We start from the raw sequence: 19517 nt of genomic DNA, 5'->3' as shown, positions 1-19517 counted from the left end.
GCTGGCAGGGCATGGGAAGCTGAAAAGTCCTTGACTAGTGTAAGCACAGCTTAGCCACAACTAAAACATCAGTGTTTTATCACGTTATTCTCAACCTAAATCCAAAACATAGCACTACTCCAGCTATTAGGAAGAAAATTAACTCTATCCTAGCTGAAACCAGGACAACGCCTTAGGGTTTTCATTACCTCTTTTTAATTTTGCAGTGATAGTCTTTGTCAACCTGTCAGGCACTAGATGTAGGCAGGTCATGATGAAAGAGAAGGTAAACCTGTATCCAGATGTGACAACAAGGCAGACATGGACAGTGGCCTTACTGACAAGGGACGGTCTTGCCATACCTGAGCAAGGTGAGCAAAGCAGGTTTGGGGATGCTAACCAGATTCAGACAATAGTCTAGACTGCCAGAGGAGTATACAGTGATGAGGCAAGTCCGAAGTCAGGGAAGGAAGCCAAGCCTGTGAGTTTGAGTCAGGGTCTGGATTGATAGGGTACTTGACCAGGATGGGCATGACTGCAGTGTGGCTGTAACACAGCTCAGGCAGGGGCCAGAGGCAAGAGGTGGCTATATGCAGCTGCCAAAACAAGGTGGGGCAGACTCTGCAGAGGCATTTTCCAGCTTTTTGTTGATGAGCTGTCTTCAAGGCTGGTTGAAGTTTCCCAAACAGTGCTCTCAACAGCTGAAACAGTATCAGAGAACTGGTCCCAAGCACAGGCAGCCAAACTCCTGGGAGGGGGGAGTGTACTCTTGGTCTGAACACCACCTCCATGTAGTTCTGCAAGGCTCTCAGATACTAAAATAATAAGGAACACATTAATAGTTTAAATTGATAGACTTTCTGCAGAGACAACTATTAACTTTAACTCAGTACAACTTAGTTACTGTGCTAAAACTGTTAGATTTCGGGCAATGTCAAAGATATAAAAGTTATGCAAGGCTTCCTTCCAACTCTTGCTCTTCGAAATTTTTCCGTGGCATTCTTTCGCTAACATCAGTAAAATTACACAAGGAGTGAATTGTTCTGGTTTGACTTGCCATGGAAGCTATGTTCCTGCTGCTGTCAGCTGAAAGGAGGAGTAGAGCAAATTAAAGGCTCTGAAAACTTGAAAGGTTTGAAAAGTTTCTCACCTTGGAGCCGGTGTTAGAAATTAGTATATTGGCAAACATCACTGTGACCATACATGATGGGCAGTGGGTAAATACTTGTCTTAAAGAATGTTCTGTCTGACAGAATTTGGCAATATGCTGCATCTCAGTAGTATCCTGTTTGAATGAAACAGTAGTATATATGATTTTCAGAGAAGCTGTTTTATAACGATCAATATTGGAATGGTATTTTGAAAATAGGATAGGAAATATAGCAAAACAACGTAAAAAATTACTTTCTGCACTGAAAAGCAAAAAATACTTTCCTTTTCTGCACAGGTATTGCCCAGGTCAGCTGTATAAAAAGTTTCCTTTAAGGGTACCTATAAGACATCAGTGGATTTTATTGTAAATGGAATGTGGTGGAGGGCAAAGGAAAGTACAAGTAAGGACTTTTGGCAAATAGGCTATTGTTTAACTGTTCAACTCTGAATAAGTTGGCTAAGGAGAAAAGGGAAGTAATGAGAAAAGATGAAATATTGGCATTACTGGAGAAACTCAAGTGAGCATGAACCTTGTCCTTCTGTTGTGTGATGGCATATAGGCAAATCAACCTATATAAATGCCTTTTAATGTGTGGTAGTATTTGGGCACAAGTTTGTGTTAAAGGTTTTTTGTTTGTTTATTGTTCATAGAATAGCAAAAAGTATAATGTTGTTACAGCTGCTTACACAAAAGTCAATAATCAAACCCAGCCATTTATCTTCCATTGTGCTTTTCACCTCTGGCATGATCAAGTGGGCCAGTTCTTGAGTCCTCTTCTGGCTGAAATACGATGTTTCCATGTTGTGAAGCATCAAAATTTGAAAGTCTGCCTTTTGTTTTTTGAGGGGCTATATTCAAAGGGTGCAGAGGTAAATAATGGTCTCTTTGTCAGCCCTGTCCTCTGTTTTGAGAAAATGGCCAAAGGAGTCAGGACTAAAGGTGTGCCTGTGATCGATACCGGTGTGCTTAGTGAAGACCCACAGTGAATAGCTTTGGAACCTTGTTTGTCCTGTCTTCCTGTACCCCTTGGTGGATCTGCAATTTTTGACACTCCTTACATTCTTACAGTGTTTTATAGGATTTCTTCACTTGCTCTTTAAGGTCGCTGTGTCTTCCTGCTCAGCCTAATGTTGCTGTCATGGTGGCAGTAGCAACAGCATCTGCCGTGGAAAAACGGAGGCGCATATGGGTTTGCTTGGTATATTCGGTAGTATTGTCAGTACCCGATAGAAGCAGACCCCTTTTTACACTGTTCTTGTTACAACTCACATGACAGTGCTATAAATCGGAACGGCTTTAGCTTTATTCTTGAAAAGGGGTTTTTTGGAATAGGAAGAGCCATGAAGATGGCTCAAGGCCATATTTTCTTCTCCAGTTTTGCTTTTATTCATGGGTCAAGTGCAGCTTGTTCGGACAACAGTTTTGAGTTGGCATCATACTGACAGTTTCTTCTCCTTCTATGTAACCATGCATCCATACGCAGTTGCCGCTAAAGCAGATGGCATGTGGTGGTCTTTGTTCTGTGTTCATAGTCTGCTGTGCTAAATAAGAGACTTGTGTTTGAAAGTACAATATTTACCTTTTTTCTCTGATAAATCAAGACCAGTTTTCAGACCTGTTTGTCTTTAGGTTTTTACAAAAACCTACCTGCTGATTAAATAGCAGTCAGCTGCTATCTCTTTTCTGGGAATTTAACCAGAAGTTGTATTTCCTCTTCTTTTTGGCTAGCATATAGTTGCACTTTAGTTTATCTCTAAATTTTCCCATGGTGTAAAATGCATTGAAAAACAAAACAGCCAGGGGTGAAATGTATGTGCTTTGATAACAGCTCATGTGTTAAGGCCTAGACAGTTGGACAAGCAACAAATAAGACAAATATTTTAGATCCTAGCTGACGGATGCTAACTCTGTTCTATCTTTTTGTCTCTTTCTTGTTAAAAACCAGATGCTTGAATAGTTTTGGAAGGTGTTTAGAGAGCTATAGTACGATAATGTCTTCTGCTGATAATTCCCTGCTGAATGAACAGTTACCACTCTTTGGTAAGCTCTGTAAAGGCTTTTTATAATATCTTACAGTGGCTCGAGCTACCTTTAAAACATTCTTGTCCTTTGAATGACCTTAGGTTGCAATAGTATGTAATAAGTCTTGAGAACATTCAATAGAAACAGTGCGAGTAGACGTTCTGCATGCTAGTTTGAGAAGAAAAACAATAATGCTTACACGTTTTTAGAGTAAATCTTCCTTTTTGTGTAAGCTCCAGCTTTCCCATCCACTTCAGGATTATTCAGTCACTTTCAGTGTTTCAGGACAACCAGGACCTGAGAGCCTCAGTGGCTCTCCTCCTCCTCATGGGCTCTAGGTGTGGAATGTGGATCAACAGAAACAAGTCTTTGAAGAGCATAAAAGTATTTACAAATGTGGAAAGAAGAGATGAGTGGTGCAAGAAGGAGGTGGTGCACTTGTTTCAGTGCTGATTTTTTTTTTAGGTGATTTATTTAGCTATGTAGCTGTGCTGGTGTGAGTGAAGTATCCACCTCCTTTCAGTTTAGTAAACTTTATTAAGTATCCCCTGCTTTTGAATAAAACTGAGCTGTTGGAGGGTTATGCCTGTTTAAAAATAACTTTTATAAGCATGAGTAAGTGTTCCACTGCCCCTGGCATGTGTAGATAAGGTTTTTTTTTCTCTGTACAGTATGCTTTCTGCATTTTTAACAATGCCCTTTTAAAGACAGAAGGTGACTCTGTTCTGAGTTGAAAATCATTATTTATTACTGTGTTCTTTACTTTTGCAGATTAAATTCTTTCTCAAAGATATTTCAGTGTTAAGGTCCAGGTCATTAGTCATCTATTCTAGGTGCACAAAACAGTGAAAATATAGTATGCCCTTCATGGATCCCAGTGGTTTTAGAAAATTCCGAGAGTTTTTGTAATACTGGCATTACAGACCCAGTCTAGACGTTCTCCCTTCATGGGTAGACATGACACAACTGTGAGAGTCAATCATGGAGATTAGAATGGAAAACCACTACTTTGCATTGCTTCTTTGTTAATTGCGTAGTTCTTAATGGATGTGCCTTAAACCTTGGAGTGACAAGTTTTGTTGGCCATGGAACACCAGGGATGAAAAAAGGAAGATGGCAAGCAACTGAGTACATGGTAGGCAAGGAGTGAGGAAGATCAACACAGAAAGAAACTTAATTCAGAATGATTATTCCTTAAAAGAAATATCAATGCATTCTTTGCCAAAGAAAGCGTAGGACAGAAAAGTAGAAGGGGAGCAGGGGAGATGGACGGAGCTACGGAAGAGTGAAGAGAAAGGGGACAGTAGCCTTGACTGTGTAAAGGGAAGAGTAAAATACGGTAGCAGAGGAAAGGTGACAGTAGCTAAGGCTGGTGAGAGATTTCTCTGTATGTCACCGAGACCTGTGCAGTTGACCAATCTCTTTGGGATGCGGTGTCTGCAGCCTGTGCGCTTGCTGGCTCTGTGGCCCTTCCACCAGCTCCCCGAAATCACTGCTGAGAAATTCTCTTCAGCTGCAGTTCTAGAGATGAGTGACAGAAATGATTCTGCTCTCTAACCATGTTATCATATTCCCATCTGCCCAGCTCAAAATAAAAGGCTTTTGAAATGTTTTTGGGATTGCAGTTTTCCAGACACTCAACCACCTATTCTCAACCACTATAATGTTTACAAAGTAAAGCTTTTATTGCTTCCTCCCACATAAAGGAAGCAGTGATGGGACAGAGATTCATCCCTAGATGACAATGTTTTTTGATTCCAAAACAAACTTTCTAAAAAATATTTTTAAACCAAATAAGGACACTTTCTTCTCTGCAGTTGTTACTGTGTTGGTTTTAAAAAACTTTTCTCAGATATTATATTAAAACAAAATCTGACGTTTTGTCCTAGCAATCTCTCAAGTTACAGACCATAAAAAGTTCATGTGCTACTTTTGTGTATGACAGGCCGGGTTCTTTAATTTGCCTTCCTACTAAACGTTGGATTCCCATATTCTTTCTTAATTGCACCTTTTTCTCAATTCTTGCTTTCTCTTTTGAGGGGAAGAATGTCGGGGGGGGGGGAGAGAACAGGTAAGATTTTTTGCCTTTTGTTTAAAAAGACAGACTAAACCTTGAAGGCAGGCTTTAGGTTGACAGTGTGGTAGTAGCTAGAGATTTGAGTCTGGTGCTTGCAGCAGGATGCTGCAGGGTTCTAATGAGGTTCTTGATAGTAAACCTTAAACTACATGTGCAGCTACTTGTCTTTATATAGATTAAAAAAAATATATAAACTTTACACAGCAGACTGCAGCATCCCAAACCTGAGCTACCTGTATACAAAATAGTTCAGGTAATATTAGTAACCTACCTGCTGTGGCGAGGTCCTGTATAACAAGAAGCAAAGTAAATTAATCCACATTTGGGCTGCAGCAGTAAGATGACTTTCTGTACCTGGGTGACCTTTAAAGCTAGCTTGATTATTCCTCATCGTCTGCAGAGCTGATAATGTTAAAGGCTTTCCACTGACAATACGTCAACTACTAGTGTAGCACCTCTTGCTCTGCCTAGTCAGGACTACTGCTGCTGTTGGCCAGTATTAGTTGCTCCACATTGTTCCAGCAGAACATTCGTGCCATTTGCGTGGATGATATCCACGTGACTGAAGTCATTCAGGCTCAAGATAAAACTTTGATTTAAAGCCTTAGACACTAAGCTGCAATTACATGGTATAGCCCACTAGATTAGAGTTGGCTGCCCCGGAACATTGTCAAATGCTTTACCTCTAAGCTTACCATTTTTATGAAGCTTCATTATCAAACGTTGAAGAAAGAAAGAAAAAAAAAGGGGGGGGGGAGGGAAGCTTTAGTATTTTGCAGTAAAATATTTTTAAGAGTAAAATTTAAGCTAGTGGGACTAATGTTAAGAAAGGAAAGGCTTGAATGTAATGAGTCAATAGAAGTTCCCAGATCTTCATTTATTATAGATGGACATAGTATACCAGGTAAGGACCTGGACCATATTTTCCCTTGTGTGTATATAAGAAATTTGAGAGCAGAACTGATTTGTAGTAGAGACACAGAGAGCGCTTGTGGTATGCTGTAGTTTGTGACACGATGAGGTTTCAAGAGTACTGCCTGCAGGAAACACAAGTTGCACTATTACATCAAGTAGCATTACCATTTTGTAGTATTTCCTACCCAAAAGAACATTCATATGCCTCAGTGAACATAATCCTTTCATGTTTTTGCTTGCTGGAATTAATTATGTTCATGGAAGTGTAAAACTGAAAATCTGGAATACAATACAAAACTGTGATTTCTGTAACATTTGGTGCCAAAATCTCAGGGAATATTTGTGAGGATTTACCAATTTTAGTTGGGAAGTATAACGCTACCACTTTGCAGTGGATTTTATTTAGATTTTATTTTTACATTAACTTGGTGTCACAATTAAATTCCTCGTTTTTAAAAATGCATATTACCTACCCTGAAGCTCCATAAGGGAATATTAATAGTCCATTTAGTGGCACTGCAATGTGTTTTCATTTCGAGGATGCCTTAGGTGGCATAAGTCCCATAGGTCATGCAGCTATTTGAAGATACAGGAATAAAGCTCTTGCAGATAGAGTAGATGTGGGTTTTGTTTCTTTTAAAGTGTGTTTGTGGTTACGCATCAGAGGACATTCTACTCTTTGATCTTAGTAGCAGGGCCTGGTGGGAGTAGAGAAGCAATATATCGTCACCCTGAAATAAAATGTTCTCAGGTTGGCTTTTTAAAAACAAATGAATCAATTTGTAATTTCCAAATAATAATACGTAAGTTAAAGGGACAATAACAGGTTTTGCTCTCTCCACTGATTTTGCTGGGCTTTGACATCTTGCATCTGACATACTACCTACCTAGTTGTGCACGTGCTCTTATCTAGGTGATATTTCATATGGAAGATTTCAAAGGTCCGGAACAGTTTACATGAAAGATAAAATACTGTTGACACTGACTTAACAGAAAATGTTGCACATGTTAGTATGCTGGTTTAAAAAAAAAAAAAAAAAAAAAAAGGCAAGTGCAGAGCTCTGCAGTTGTGTTCATTCTCGACAGTTGGGTTAATGGAGACTTGCACCTTTCTATCAGTTGTAGTGTATCTGGGTGCATTGATAACACCAGATTTTTTTTTCCTCATTCTTTTATTGACAGTTTTTTCTTTTTTATGACAGTTCTTTCCCTGTCAATTCAAAGATAGATTTGAACTCAAAAAGTACTTATTTCTCTGCTAGACTTTGTGTTGAATAATCTAAGATCCCAGACTTGCCTGGTTCAGAATTCTAGGCCAAAGTTTCATCAGGTCCAGTCTATAATTCCCTTTTTTTCATGAATGCTATATATGTAATATTTTTGATACTGATTAATGTGGTTTATGATAATTTGCACTTCACAAATCCAGAGTAATAGCTGAATTTCAATGCTGCGCATTCCAGCAATTGCTTTCTTACTGTCTTTATTAACTGCTTAGTGAAGAAAATTGTATAGTGAACTGTATATTTGTTAAAAACAACACACAGTTTTTACTCACTCAAGTGTTCACAGTCTTTAAAGAAATAAGCTTGAGAAATAATTAGGTGTATTTTAAAATGGGATGAGTTTTTGCCACATCACAACATGATTCAGGCATCATGCTCAAAAGACTGACTCAGCAGCTTTTGCTGATGGGGGAGGAGGAAAAAAGGGAGAGACTTTGTGTAGGCGTGTATGTAAATTTACTGAAGTATTGCTTGAAAGCAATGACCGGAAAGGTGACATGTACATTCTCTCCTACCCATACCTCCCCAAATACTTCTGAATAAGAAAGTCTGCATTATTAAAGTGCTTTCTCTTTCAGGACTTTTGGCAAACTACCTTATTACATTCTACACTTGAATAGAATAGCGGTCATAAGTGCATTGTTGGCTTTCCTGGATTCTTTAATTACTGTATATGCAATGATAATATAGACACTTTTCCTAAAGAGTTTGAACCAAATCTAATACTTAATGAGGTTAAAAGGAATCTTTCCCTGTGTTTCAGTAGGCATTAGATCTTGCCCTAAAATGCTGGGCAAAGACAATATGGTGCTTATTTGATAACTTTAATATGTTCAGAATCCAAAATAAACATGGCCATAGTTTCTGGTCAGTGTAAGACACTGTGGTTGGTCTAATGTGATATCCCACAGTTGCTTACCATGGTATGGATCAACATCCAGTATGAACTAGATACTAGGAAGTGGGAAAAGATTTTTCCTGCCTAAGAAAATTATAGGTATCACTTAAGGGCCATACCTTCTGTTTGTAGTCTGTGGTCAATGGCAAAACTTCACTTCACCTTCTTAGAACAACCTAGGAGGAAGGAAGAAGTGGAGCAAAGAATGTTTTCTATAAAATTAAGATATTTATTGTGACACATATATCAATGTTTTACTCGTAAGAAAGAAATATATCATAATGTCTACATTAAATAACTTGATAAGAAATGAAATACACAGGCCCAGTCTTGATGATATTCATGTTCACGCACCAGTAACTAATTGCAAACAAAATAACTACTTCTGTGAGTAAAAACTGCTTGTGAAAGCAGTGAAATCAGCCTCCTAATCTGCATGTTTATCAATTTCAGTACAATTCTATAGCATTATAGAGAAAATGAGGGCTTTCAAAACTGCTCAGTGGTTATTTAAGACTACTTTCTTTTCCTTCCTGTCCCACAGGTACTCTGTGTCTGCATGTTAACGACAATCCTAGGATGTATCTTTGGCCTGAAGCCTAGCTGTTCAAAAGATGGTAACTAATATGCCTTTTATTTAGCAATATTTCTAAGCAATTACTTTTTTTTTCCTTTTTGTAAATGAATTTTGATGTTTTCGGAATGCTACCTTTTCTTGCTGCAGGAAGAGAATTGGATGCATTGCCTGAAATAGTTTCAGTTAAAGGGGAATGAAAATACCGGGAAATAAAACCTTAGGTGTACTCAGTACTTGCGTGTACTCACTTGAGAGGTAAACTGATCCTGGCACTCAGTGTCTGGTCTGGCAGCTTCCATGTATCCTAACTGGCACTGTGGTGATGTCACATGGCTGGCTTTTCTCAGTTCACTATAAAAAAACAAAAAACAAAAAACAAAAAAATAAAACCCCAACAATTTCTATTTCATGTTGTCCTGGAACATTTGTTTTTCATCTTTTCCAGTCAATTATGGGGGGGAAAAAAAAGTTATTTTTTTTACTGGTTAGAATTGTAGTCTGAAAATGTTCCTTGTGGAATTCCTCTGGCTGTTTTCTGTCCTGAAAAATATGTGGTTTTTTCAATGGTGAAGTTTCTTCAGGTAGAAGGTTACGAAAGATATTTTAAGAAATCAAACTTCACTTTGGGAACAACTATCTAGAATAATTTCAAAGTTGATCTGTTTAACAAACAGTCCTGCAACAATTTTTAACTAGAATTTAGATTATTAATTTCCTACTAGAACCTGTTTAGGTTTTTTCTCATTTTATTACAATTTTGCCATATTGGCTCATTATTATCTCATTTTCCTAATATCACATACCTCAAGATTTTTGAGAAGAGGAGCCAAATGAATGAAGGATTCACCTCATTCCCTTCTGGTGATTGCACGGGATGAAAGAGACTGACCAGCTACTTAAGTGTTGTTAATGCTTCACGTCACCAGTTTCTTTTTTTTTTCCCAGGCAACCCCAGTCTAGTGGAAGAATGCTATGCCTTTTTTTTTTTTACATTAAAACTGAACAAAAATTAAGCCAGTGAGCACTACACTCAAGTTCCTATCTCCTGTGTCTGGTTTGGAACAGCCCTTCCTGTGTCTTGAGATAGTACCTTAACCATGGTACAGCGGGATGCAGAACTGGGGCTTCTTCAGCTCCTCTGATTTGTATGAAGACAGTCATTCAAACAGAGCATGAGCATGGGAGAGTTGCAAGCATAGCCAATGCAGTCTAGATTCTAATTAATGTTTAATTATTTATAGAAAGTGGAACACTGTCAGATGCGAAAATTAAGATCCGTGTTCTCTGCAAAAAAGTTTCACTGTTTAGGGCACCCTTATTGAAAACCTAGGTTCGGATTTCCTCTGATAGAGATCTTCCATATTCTGAATGACTGTACTTGTGTCTTCTGGTGATACGGAAGAGCAGGGACAGTCACAACTAGAATTGCAGTCTTTTTGTTTCACTCGTTTCTGCCACTAATGAAACACCATGTTCCTGCTAAAATGGAACAGAACCCTTTGTTCAATATGATGAAAAAATATTTTTGCTCAATAAGAGAAAATAAACATTTAGTTGGATCAAGACTTTCCTTTTCCTTTGGCTGTCACTGTTTTTGCAGCCATCCTGTACATTGTGGAATGACCAGCTGTGTCATTCCACATGCTGACCTTTTCATTTCTTTTGCATGTTGACTGATTTGGGCTCAGCCACTGACATCTAACACTATCCAATATTACAGTGAAAACCTGCAAAGGTCGTTGCTTTGAAAGGACCTTTGGAAGCTGCCGTTGTGATAGAGATTGTGCCAAGCTTGGAAACTGCTGCTTAGATTACCAGGAAACATGTATACAACCAGGTAAGGATGGAAAAAAGCTGTGGGGGCAAACTCTCCAATTCTGTGACGCGGGACAGCTCTGCGTATGTGAACACTGTTGTGGTCAGGTGGCCGTAACCCCTGACTTCTTTCAGATGCGCTGCGAGTGCAAGAGATGGGCTGCTCAACAGCAGGGTGGTTCTGCTGCCAGTGGTCTCCCCCTCTTTGTGTCCCCTCCGTTGCAACCATGGGTGGAGTTGCAGTGGTGATGGCGGTACTGGGGACTCCTGTGGAAACATCAGGGCTCTGGTGCAGCTGTTGTTTTACACAAACAAAGCTTGTACTTCACCCAGCTGGACTGCATAGGAGCTGACACAGCCAGTAGGCTGGCTTTCCCATAGCTCCTGTGGGGAGAGAGGCTGCGAGGGACTGTGCTGCCGCCCTCCCCCTTGGAAAGAGGAGGAACAACTGCAACTTGAGGTCTCAGCCAGCCTTTTGTTCTCTGTCCGGGAGTGAGAGAACAGTGATGTGCATTGTCCTTAGCATCAGGACAGCTCCCACGTTCTCAGGCAAGCCAGGAATAGGAGTGCATTCTGCATATTGTATCTTTCTGTCATTGCCCACGTGAAAGAGGGGAAGGACAGAGCAGCTGTGTGAAAGCTGCCGTCTCTCCCTACTCAGGCCTCCTGCCCTGTTGCTCCCCAGCTTAAGTGTGAAGCAAGGGTCACGTGCTGGCCTTTGGGACAAGGCAGGATGACAAAACGGATTGCACTGGTGGAGAATGATTGCGAAGTGAGAAGCAGTTCTCATGATTTGCCAGAAAGCAAAGGTTGGTCAGGCAAAGGTGTGAAAAGTACCACAGAGAAATTTTACAGGGAAGGATGTTAGTGCAGGTAGTACTAAGGACAGAACCGTTTTGCCTTAATGCTTCATATGCAGCATTCTTTTCAGTTAACTGTTTTTCTTCTCGCTCCTTTTTGTGTATTTGTAAAATTTATCAAAGTCTCACCCAGAAATGAAAAATTCCAATGCTGACTTTTAAAACCAAATGATTAAACTGAGCTCAGATCCCTGCTTCAGCTGACTATTATTGAAAGGTCCTCGAAATTGCATAAAGCTTTTTGCTTATAGAACAGTTGCATGGGATTTACTCTCTGCTTTTTTTTCATTACACCACTCTCCCTCAGTTTAAAGCATTCTTTAAAAGCAAACTGAAGAGTCTGTCTTAGCACTAAGAATGGGAATTCATTGCTTGGTGGTGGTTTGTTTTTTTTAAATTAATTAGCCTTAACATCAGTGGAGAATCAAATTCTAATTTCCAAATAGTATCAGGTAACTAGAACCATAATAGATTCTTCTCTCTCTCACAGAAGTGAAGATCTACTGACACTGGTGGAGTTACTGAAGTTCAGTATTCCTGAAAGTGAGATTAACCTCCTGGGAATACTTTTAGGGATTTCTAATTGCTAGTCGTGTATGAAGATCGGGTACTGACTCTCCTCTACTCAAACATGTAGATTTGGCTTCTGTGTCTCTGTTAAGACCTTCACTTAGGTATTCACTCAGTTGGTAAATTCATTCATGTTAATCCTCACTCACTGACTGCAAAGGATCTACTTGTGTTTACAACTGATAACAAAATTATCATCTTCAAATGATATAATGTGTTGGAATATTCCGTTCAGAATAAATCAATATGATTCAGGAAAAAAAACCCTACTAAAACCAGCAAGGAAGCTGAAGTCAGTAGGTCCTCCTGTGAGCTTATGTATATAGTCTCAAATAGTGGCAGAGTTATGCCTATGCCTAAGAGGTGCTGAAAGAAGCTGGAGTGCTTGATGGTGACTGGTAAAATCTATTGCGACTTCACTGTAAGTCAGAATAAGTTGCTGCTGCTCAGTGTTTTCTAGGCATTCCAAACTCGGACTCAAGTTTGGGGTTTTTCAGGGGGAGTTGTTTGGGAGCTTCTTTATAGTATGCATCTACCAGATTAAACACACATAAATTACCATATTTAAGGAGGTCTGTAAAAAGGATTCTTTCTGTTGACCTCTTCTGAACTGTTTTTCAGTGAGTACGCATTTAAGACAGAACTTAACACTCAGTTTAGTAATTCTCCACTTACAGTGGTATTAATCACTGTGCGGTCCTTCTCTCTTGTCTGTTTTTTAGCCCATATATGGATCTGCAATAAATTCAGGTGTGGAGAGAAGAGGCGACCAGAATATCATTGTTCCTGTTCAGATGATTGTGTGGAAAATAAAGATTGCTGTGTCAATTACCATGCTGTCTGTAAAGGTAAATATCCTGAACAAATTCCTACACTCTCTTATATGTACCCATATTTGTATGAAAGGAGCAAGGACATAATATAATTTTAAAAGCATCCAATAAAATGAAAAAACTTGCATTTATCAATAAGAATGTACTGTCTTAAAAAATAAATTGCACTCATTTGTTTTAAGGAGAGGCAAGCTGGGTTGAAGAAGAGTGTGAGGACATTACTGAACCTCAGTGTCCAAAAGGGTGAGGATATTGTATATTTGCATAGCTCTGCTCTTTGCTTACGTTTCATTCTTGAGATTTATTTTTCCTACTGTGCCTTCCTTGGACCTGCTTGCCCTTTTTATCCACAGTAAGAGCAGCTGCCAGACAGAGAAGGATACCTGTTCAGCCAGCATTTGGTAGCGCTTACGAACAGATCAGGTTGTTCTATCCTAGCAGCCCTCATATCCCAGCACTTGCTTGACTTGCAAGATACGCCTATTCCTGAACCCTGCTCTCTCTCACAGATGTGTGCGCTCTGGGCAGCTCTGCCTTGTGCCAGCCTCATTATTGTCCTACATGTGCTCCAATACCTGCTGTCCCGAATATTTTGGGACCCACCCAGCAGTCTCAGACTCCTAAGACTGCCTCTCTCCCAGGTCACTTCTAAAGACCTTTCCACTTACTTGCCTGTTCCAGCCCCAGAGCTGCAAAATGTGGGCAGATCACTATCCCAATTTCACCAGCAGCGGGACAGCGTTATTTGCAAGCTCTCTGAGCTACTTTCTTTAAAAGGTGTAAAATGCTATGGGATCCTTGTATTCTCTGGCTCAGCTCTGCATTGGGCCCGCTCCTGCAAGTTATGTGTACACTGTGAGAAATGACTCATCTAGTTTATGGCATCAGCACTCAGGCTCAAATAGTACAGCAAAGTTCCCAGCCAGGAAAAAAGTCTGCATTTCTTGTAATGTTTTTGCTGTGGGATCTTCAAATTAATTTTAAAGCTAAAGTTGACTGCAAACTATGATTGCATGTATAAATTATTAATAGAAGTGACTTAAACATTCTTGATTGAAAAGTGTTCCACTGGAAAATAGTTTGTTGAATGAGTTGAGTTCAGTTATGTTCTTGTCTGAAAAGTGTCAAAAAAATCAAAACTATTTTCATTTTTATGATTTTGAAATTATGGTGTGCTGGGGATATTTTTAGTAAAGTAAAAACACTTCATTTTGTTTTTATGTCATTACTTTTTTTTACTTATGTTAAGATATTTAAATCGTGCTATATTTATTCATTGGAGTTATAATGTTGTCAAACAATATATTTCCTTTTGGAATATTTTTATACCAAACGAGCACTTTTCATTCTGATTCAGAGCAATAACAAACACTGACACTTCAGAACCTTCTTCAAGACAGAAACTGGAGCTTCTGTCCAGCTTGGAGTCCAAGTCCCTGATAAGCTCCCATGTAGGAGGGTGGTCGCCAGGCGGTTCTGGAAGCTGTTGTCATTAACTCCTGTTCTAAGGTCAAGGGCTGTTCAGGACTGTGTGCTGGGAACTGACTCTAGGATGCCCATTTCCCTAAGGCAAGACTAGGGAGCGTTACCCCCAAGGGGTGGATAAACAAACAAGAGCCTTGTGCACGTCCGCAGTCAAAGTTAATGGCGTAAATGCTGTAGGGCAACTCCTGTTGGCTAACTTATTTTTAGGGTTTTGGGGTTTTTTTTCTGTTCATCGCATGAAAGGAATGCGTAGTTACTCTATTAAAATTGTTTTAATCCTGGCAAAACCAGAAATGTTGCAATAAAACCCAGTCCAGGAAAGGGTTATGTGTGGTCAAGGTTGAATCAAACAGTGTTGACTGAGGATCATCTCAGACTATTAGCACACAAGCCTCTCCCAAAACTAACAACTCTGTAAGCAATCCACTTCTTCCTGTGGTGGGGTAGGCAGGAGTGCAGGTGATTTTAGCTCAGTGCTCATTTTGAGGCCTCAGAATATCAATTCTGATTCTGTGCATATTAATACAGCATGTTTTGTGGGTTCAAATTGCTGTTTTTATTCTGTTTTGGTTTTAGTCAGGTTTGCTTTTGTGGTGCAGAATAGACAAAAGACAATGCAGTGTTCAATGAGGTGCTTAATCTGAGAAATCCCACTGATTTCAATGAGACTGATCGAATGTTTAAAATTAAGTGCACACTTAAGTCTTTCCAAGACTAGGTTCTGTGTTATTTAATAGGATTATAAAGTTAACAGGCTATAAGATTTCAGGAGTAATCTAGTCCTTCCCACTGTTCTAGGGATGAAATAATACGCTGAGAATTCAAACCTACTTAAGCAATTTATCTTAGTGCTTAGCTAGATGGTTTTCCTGATGTCTTAGTACATTTTGCTGTACTTTAAGCCTATTACTATTTGTTCTATCTTCACTGAGGTGGAAGAGCAGCTGATTTCTTTCCTCTCTGCAGATCTCTCCTGTATATTTGGAGATTGCTATTATGCCTCCTGTTGAGGCTTTACGTACATTTAGTGGAAAAGAAAGCTTTGCTTCCGATGCTTTATGGCTGTATATAGGCAGTAGTGTATGTGTGTGTGGGGGATAGGAAGTTTTCTGTGTAGTATGTTTAGCTTTTCAAGAGGACTTTCTTTTCTTTTTTTTTCCTTTTCTTCTATTTTTTTCCTTTAATTGTGGTCTAACTTGCCTGTGGTGAGGCAGGTCTGCTTGGCAGTGTGGTCCGCAGTTCTGGGCTCTTGATCATCCGGACTGATGAACCTGCTAGACCACAGCAAGCCTGTGTTGCCTGCATTATGTTTCCATAGAAGCCAGTTTATAGGAGGGGATAATTACCACTGCATTTCCTTCAGTTTGGAGTCAGGATGTGACTGTGGCATACATATTTATCCAAGAGCTGTGAAACACCCTTGTCGTACTGTTTGGACACAGCCAGCATGAATCACTGGCAGGGCCAAAACTTGAGCCTCCCGGGCTTGCTTGCTCATGGTAGCACATTTTTGAAGTAGCAAGTGTAACCTTGGCTACCGACAGGAAAAAGTAATGGAAATCACTGATATATCTCAGAACTGAGCTCAGGTCGGTTTGTCTGGGGATTTTACTGGAGCTGTTCCAAAGAGAGTGCAGTTTAACGTGGTCTGTCATGCTTTGCTTCCCTGAGCATAGGGCAGATCACTAACTGTGAGTTTCAGCATGTGTCGAGTATACGAGAAGTGACATGGCCAGTCTCCCTAGTTGTGGCAATGATCTATTTTGCCAAGTTTAATTTTACATGTGCGAGGGGGTCAGTAGCTGGATTTGCAGACAACCAAAACATGTACTTAACAGTTGGCTTACTTGTAAATGCCAAACCAGAAACAGTTGCGTAAAGTCCCTTTCTAAGGAGTTGTTTTAAATTTGTTTTTTTTACGTTAGACTTGTCGGTAAGTAATATTGAACAGTCTTTGCCTCGAAGTTTGTATTTTATTGCAGAAAACTTTGCAGTGAAGATTTTTAGACCCCTGCATTGGAGCGAATCAATTTGTTGGAGGGGTGGGGGAGCGGAGAAGGTATTTGCAAAAGTTGCAGAGATCAGAATCTGTGGTGCAAAAAATACTTGTAATATGTGCAAAGGTAGTCCATGAAGTTTCCCTGCTCTGTTCTGCCAAAGGCACCACCTGCCGCCCGATGCCCAGCCAGTCCCCGAGCAGCGGCCCCCCCGGCCAGCTTTCCCCAGTTTATGTACTGAGCATGACGTCACATGGTATGGAATGTCCCTTTGGCCAGTTTGGCTGTGCCGCCTCCCAGCTTCTTGTGCACCTCCAGCCTTCTCAGTTGGTAGAACATGGGAAGCTGAAAAGTCCTTGGCTAGTGTAAGCATTACCTAGCAACAACTAAAACATCGGTGCCTTATCAACTTTGTTCTCATCCTAAATCCAAAACACTGTACCAGCTACTAGAAAAGAAATTAACTCTATCCCTGCCGAAACCAGGACAATATGTCTGAAGATCATTCATTTCTTGTTCCCAACTAACTGCCCCTACTAAGATTTCCAAAAGATGGTATTAAATATACCATATAAATAAAAACCAGGCTACAAACACACATCTTACAAATACATCTTAATGTCTTATTCTGTCCGGGGTGTATGGTAGGCTATGTAATGGTTCTGACTAACGGAAGTCCTTTTGGCTGAACTGTTGTCCAAATCGTTGATTAAAATTTTCTTAGGATAGATGTGTGTTTGTTGCCTGACTAATCTTCAGTTTAATATAGTCACGTTTGTTTGACTGAAATAAGGCTTATAAATGTTTCACTTGTAAATGACTGTTTGGATTTTTTTGTGGGGTACCTCACTAAAGAAATTGTCAACACTTTATAAATAATATTTGTCTTCTATCCTCACTGTTTTATTTTGGGAAACTAAAGTGCAACAAACTTTTTTAAAAGAACATTTTCATTTTAAAATTTGTAAACATAAAAAGGAAAAACGAGCTTGCAATTGGCATGTAAAATATATTAGATTCTTTTATGTGACTCTGTATTTTCAGTGGTTGCTGCACTGCAGTGACTTTTTGCAGTCTCACATGTCCTCATATCTATAGGTCAAACACAGGATTTTTTTTTTCTTCAAGGAAGAAGTTACTGATGACTGTTCCCGTCTGTGATGCAATGGTTTAAGTACTTACAGTTGGAGATAAATTGTTTGAACAGGGCTGAAGCTGGGAACAAATCAAGGCTGGAAAACATAGGTCCTGTGGAGACTGGAACGGAGAATTTATTTTTGCTAGTTCCAGTGAAATCCGTTTCTGAATTTATCTGTCAAGTTCCAGGCTGAAATACTGTTTCAGTGTTCCAGTCAGAGGGCCACATTTTTCAGTTTGGAGATTGATAGTACTTCTGGCACAGAAGGGATAGTGGTTTAGTTATTCTTGGTTAAATAATCTTTATAAGACGAAAGGAAAAAATGTGTTATAGTTGCTGATTTAACATATCCTCTACAGTAGACTTTCTTACAGTTTTGTGCACTGTCTGTAAAAAGATAAATTCCTTTTTTTCAGCTAGACTACAAGTTACTCAGGAGCAAAGTGAATAAAGGAAAGCCATGGCTTCACATTGCCTTTTCTCTTTCCCTGCTCTTACCTCTGAGTGGGAGGAGGGGGGTTGGAGGGGCTGAGTGTTGCTCCAGTGGGACTGATTTCAAGACAAGGAGTACCAAACCCACCAGACGGATTATGTGAGCATCTTGGCTTGTACTTTATTTTATGGGTTTTTGTGAAATCGGGCCTTGTCATGATTTCCCTGTGTGTGCCCTACTGCAATCCTCAGCCTATTTGGACAGGGTTGCTATGCCAGCCTACGAGCAGAGGGACCGGGCGGGTGGTCCGCTCACCACTGTGCCAGCCTGCGAACCTTCCTGCTTAGGAGGACTTACTGCCTTGGCCTGGCTTATAGTCCCATAATGAACATCCCCACGATTTGGGGGAAACTTTCTTGAAATAAGTGATAGGAAATTATTTCTCAGAGCCTGTCTTTTAATACTTCAATTTCTGTTTGTTCAGATTTACCAAGTCTCCAGTGTTACTGTTTTCATTGGATGGCTTCAGAGCAGAATATTTGCAGACTTGGGGTGGACTTCTACCTGTTATTAGCAAATTACGTGAGTAGTTTCTTTGTCTAAGCAATATCATGAAGTCTTACCTGAAAAATCCATGGGGTTTGCTTTTTCTGTAGAGGCAGCTATGCTTACTCTTTTAAATCTTCACTCTTCCGTGGAAATTCAAGCTGTTGCCCTATATAACAACCGTGCACAGAGAACTTGAGGCGTGGAAGGGCAAAGAGAGGGAGGGCATGAGGAAAGGGCCCTTCGGATTTTCAGTGAAACCTTAACAATTATTAAGTAGCCCTTGCTATATTTAGGAGGTGGATGCTATTTGCTGTGAGCTTACTTTATTTTTATTTCTTCAAAACAGAAGAAAACACACTTTTTATTCTATACTGCATATTGTCTCGTATTTAGGTGGAATGGCTTTGGAAAATGGAAAGCGAGGTAGAAAGCATTTCATTATACTTGAAAAAGAAGAGAAGGAAGAGATTAGGACCAGATCATATAGTACTTCTGGCACAGAAGGGATAGTGGTTTAGTTATTCTTGGTTAAATAATCTTTATAAGACGAAAGGAAAAAATGTGTTATAGTTGCTGATTTAACTTATCCTCTACACTAGACTTTCTTACAGTGTGGCCAGCACTTTAGTGTGGCCAGCAGGAGTAGGGAGGTGATGGTGCCCCTGTAACTCGGCACTGGTGAGGCCGCACTTCGAATACTGTGTTCGGTTTTGGGCCCCTCACTACAAGAAGGACGTTGAGGTGCTGGAGCATGTCCAGAGAAGGACACGAAGGAGACTGGTGAGGGGTCTGGAGAACAAGTCCTATGAGGAGCGGCTGAGGGAACTGGGGTTGTTTAGCCTGGAGAAAAGGAGGCTGAGGGGAGACCTCATCGCTCTCTACAACTACCTGAAAGGAGGTTGTAGCGAGGTGGGTGTCGGTCTCTTCTCC

At 40.0% G+C, this 19517-nt stretch overlaps 1 protein-coding gene across 1 annotated transcript in view; it reads left to right on the top strand.

Moving 5' to 3' along the window:
• The first annotated feature begins 2046 nt into the window (after positions 1-2046).
• ENPP1 (ectonucleotide pyrophosphatase/phosphodiesterase 1) overlaps positions 2047-19517 on the top strand; it is a 53000-nt gene continuing 35529 nt past the window's right edge. Inside the window, exons 1-7 of the mRNA XM_009281520.2 lie at positions 2047-2114; positions 2234-2339; positions 8875-8947; positions 10628-10744; positions 12875-13000; positions 13168-13228; positions 18523-18620. Of these exons, the coding sequence (XP_009279795.2) occupies positions 2047-2114; positions 2234-2339; positions 8875-8947; positions 10628-10744; positions 12875-13000; positions 13168-13228; positions 18523-18620 (649 nt within the window). The remainder of the gene's footprint in view (positions 2115-2233; positions 2340-8874; positions 8948-10627; positions 10745-12874; positions 13001-13167; positions 13229-18522; positions 18621-19517) is intronic.

The sequence above is a fragment of the Aptenodytes forsteri genome, unplaced genomic scaffold (assembly GCF_000699145.1).
Source record: "Aptenodytes forsteri isolate BGI_AS27 unplaced genomic scaffold, ASM69914v1 Scaffold82, whole genome shotgun sequence".
Classification (NCBI taxonomy): Eukaryota; Metazoa; Chordata; class Aves; order Sphenisciformes; family Spheniscidae; genus Aptenodytes; species Aptenodytes forsteri.
The sequence above is the reverse complement of the archived record's forward strand: the minus strand, read 5'-3'. Positions and strand labels throughout refer to the sequence as shown.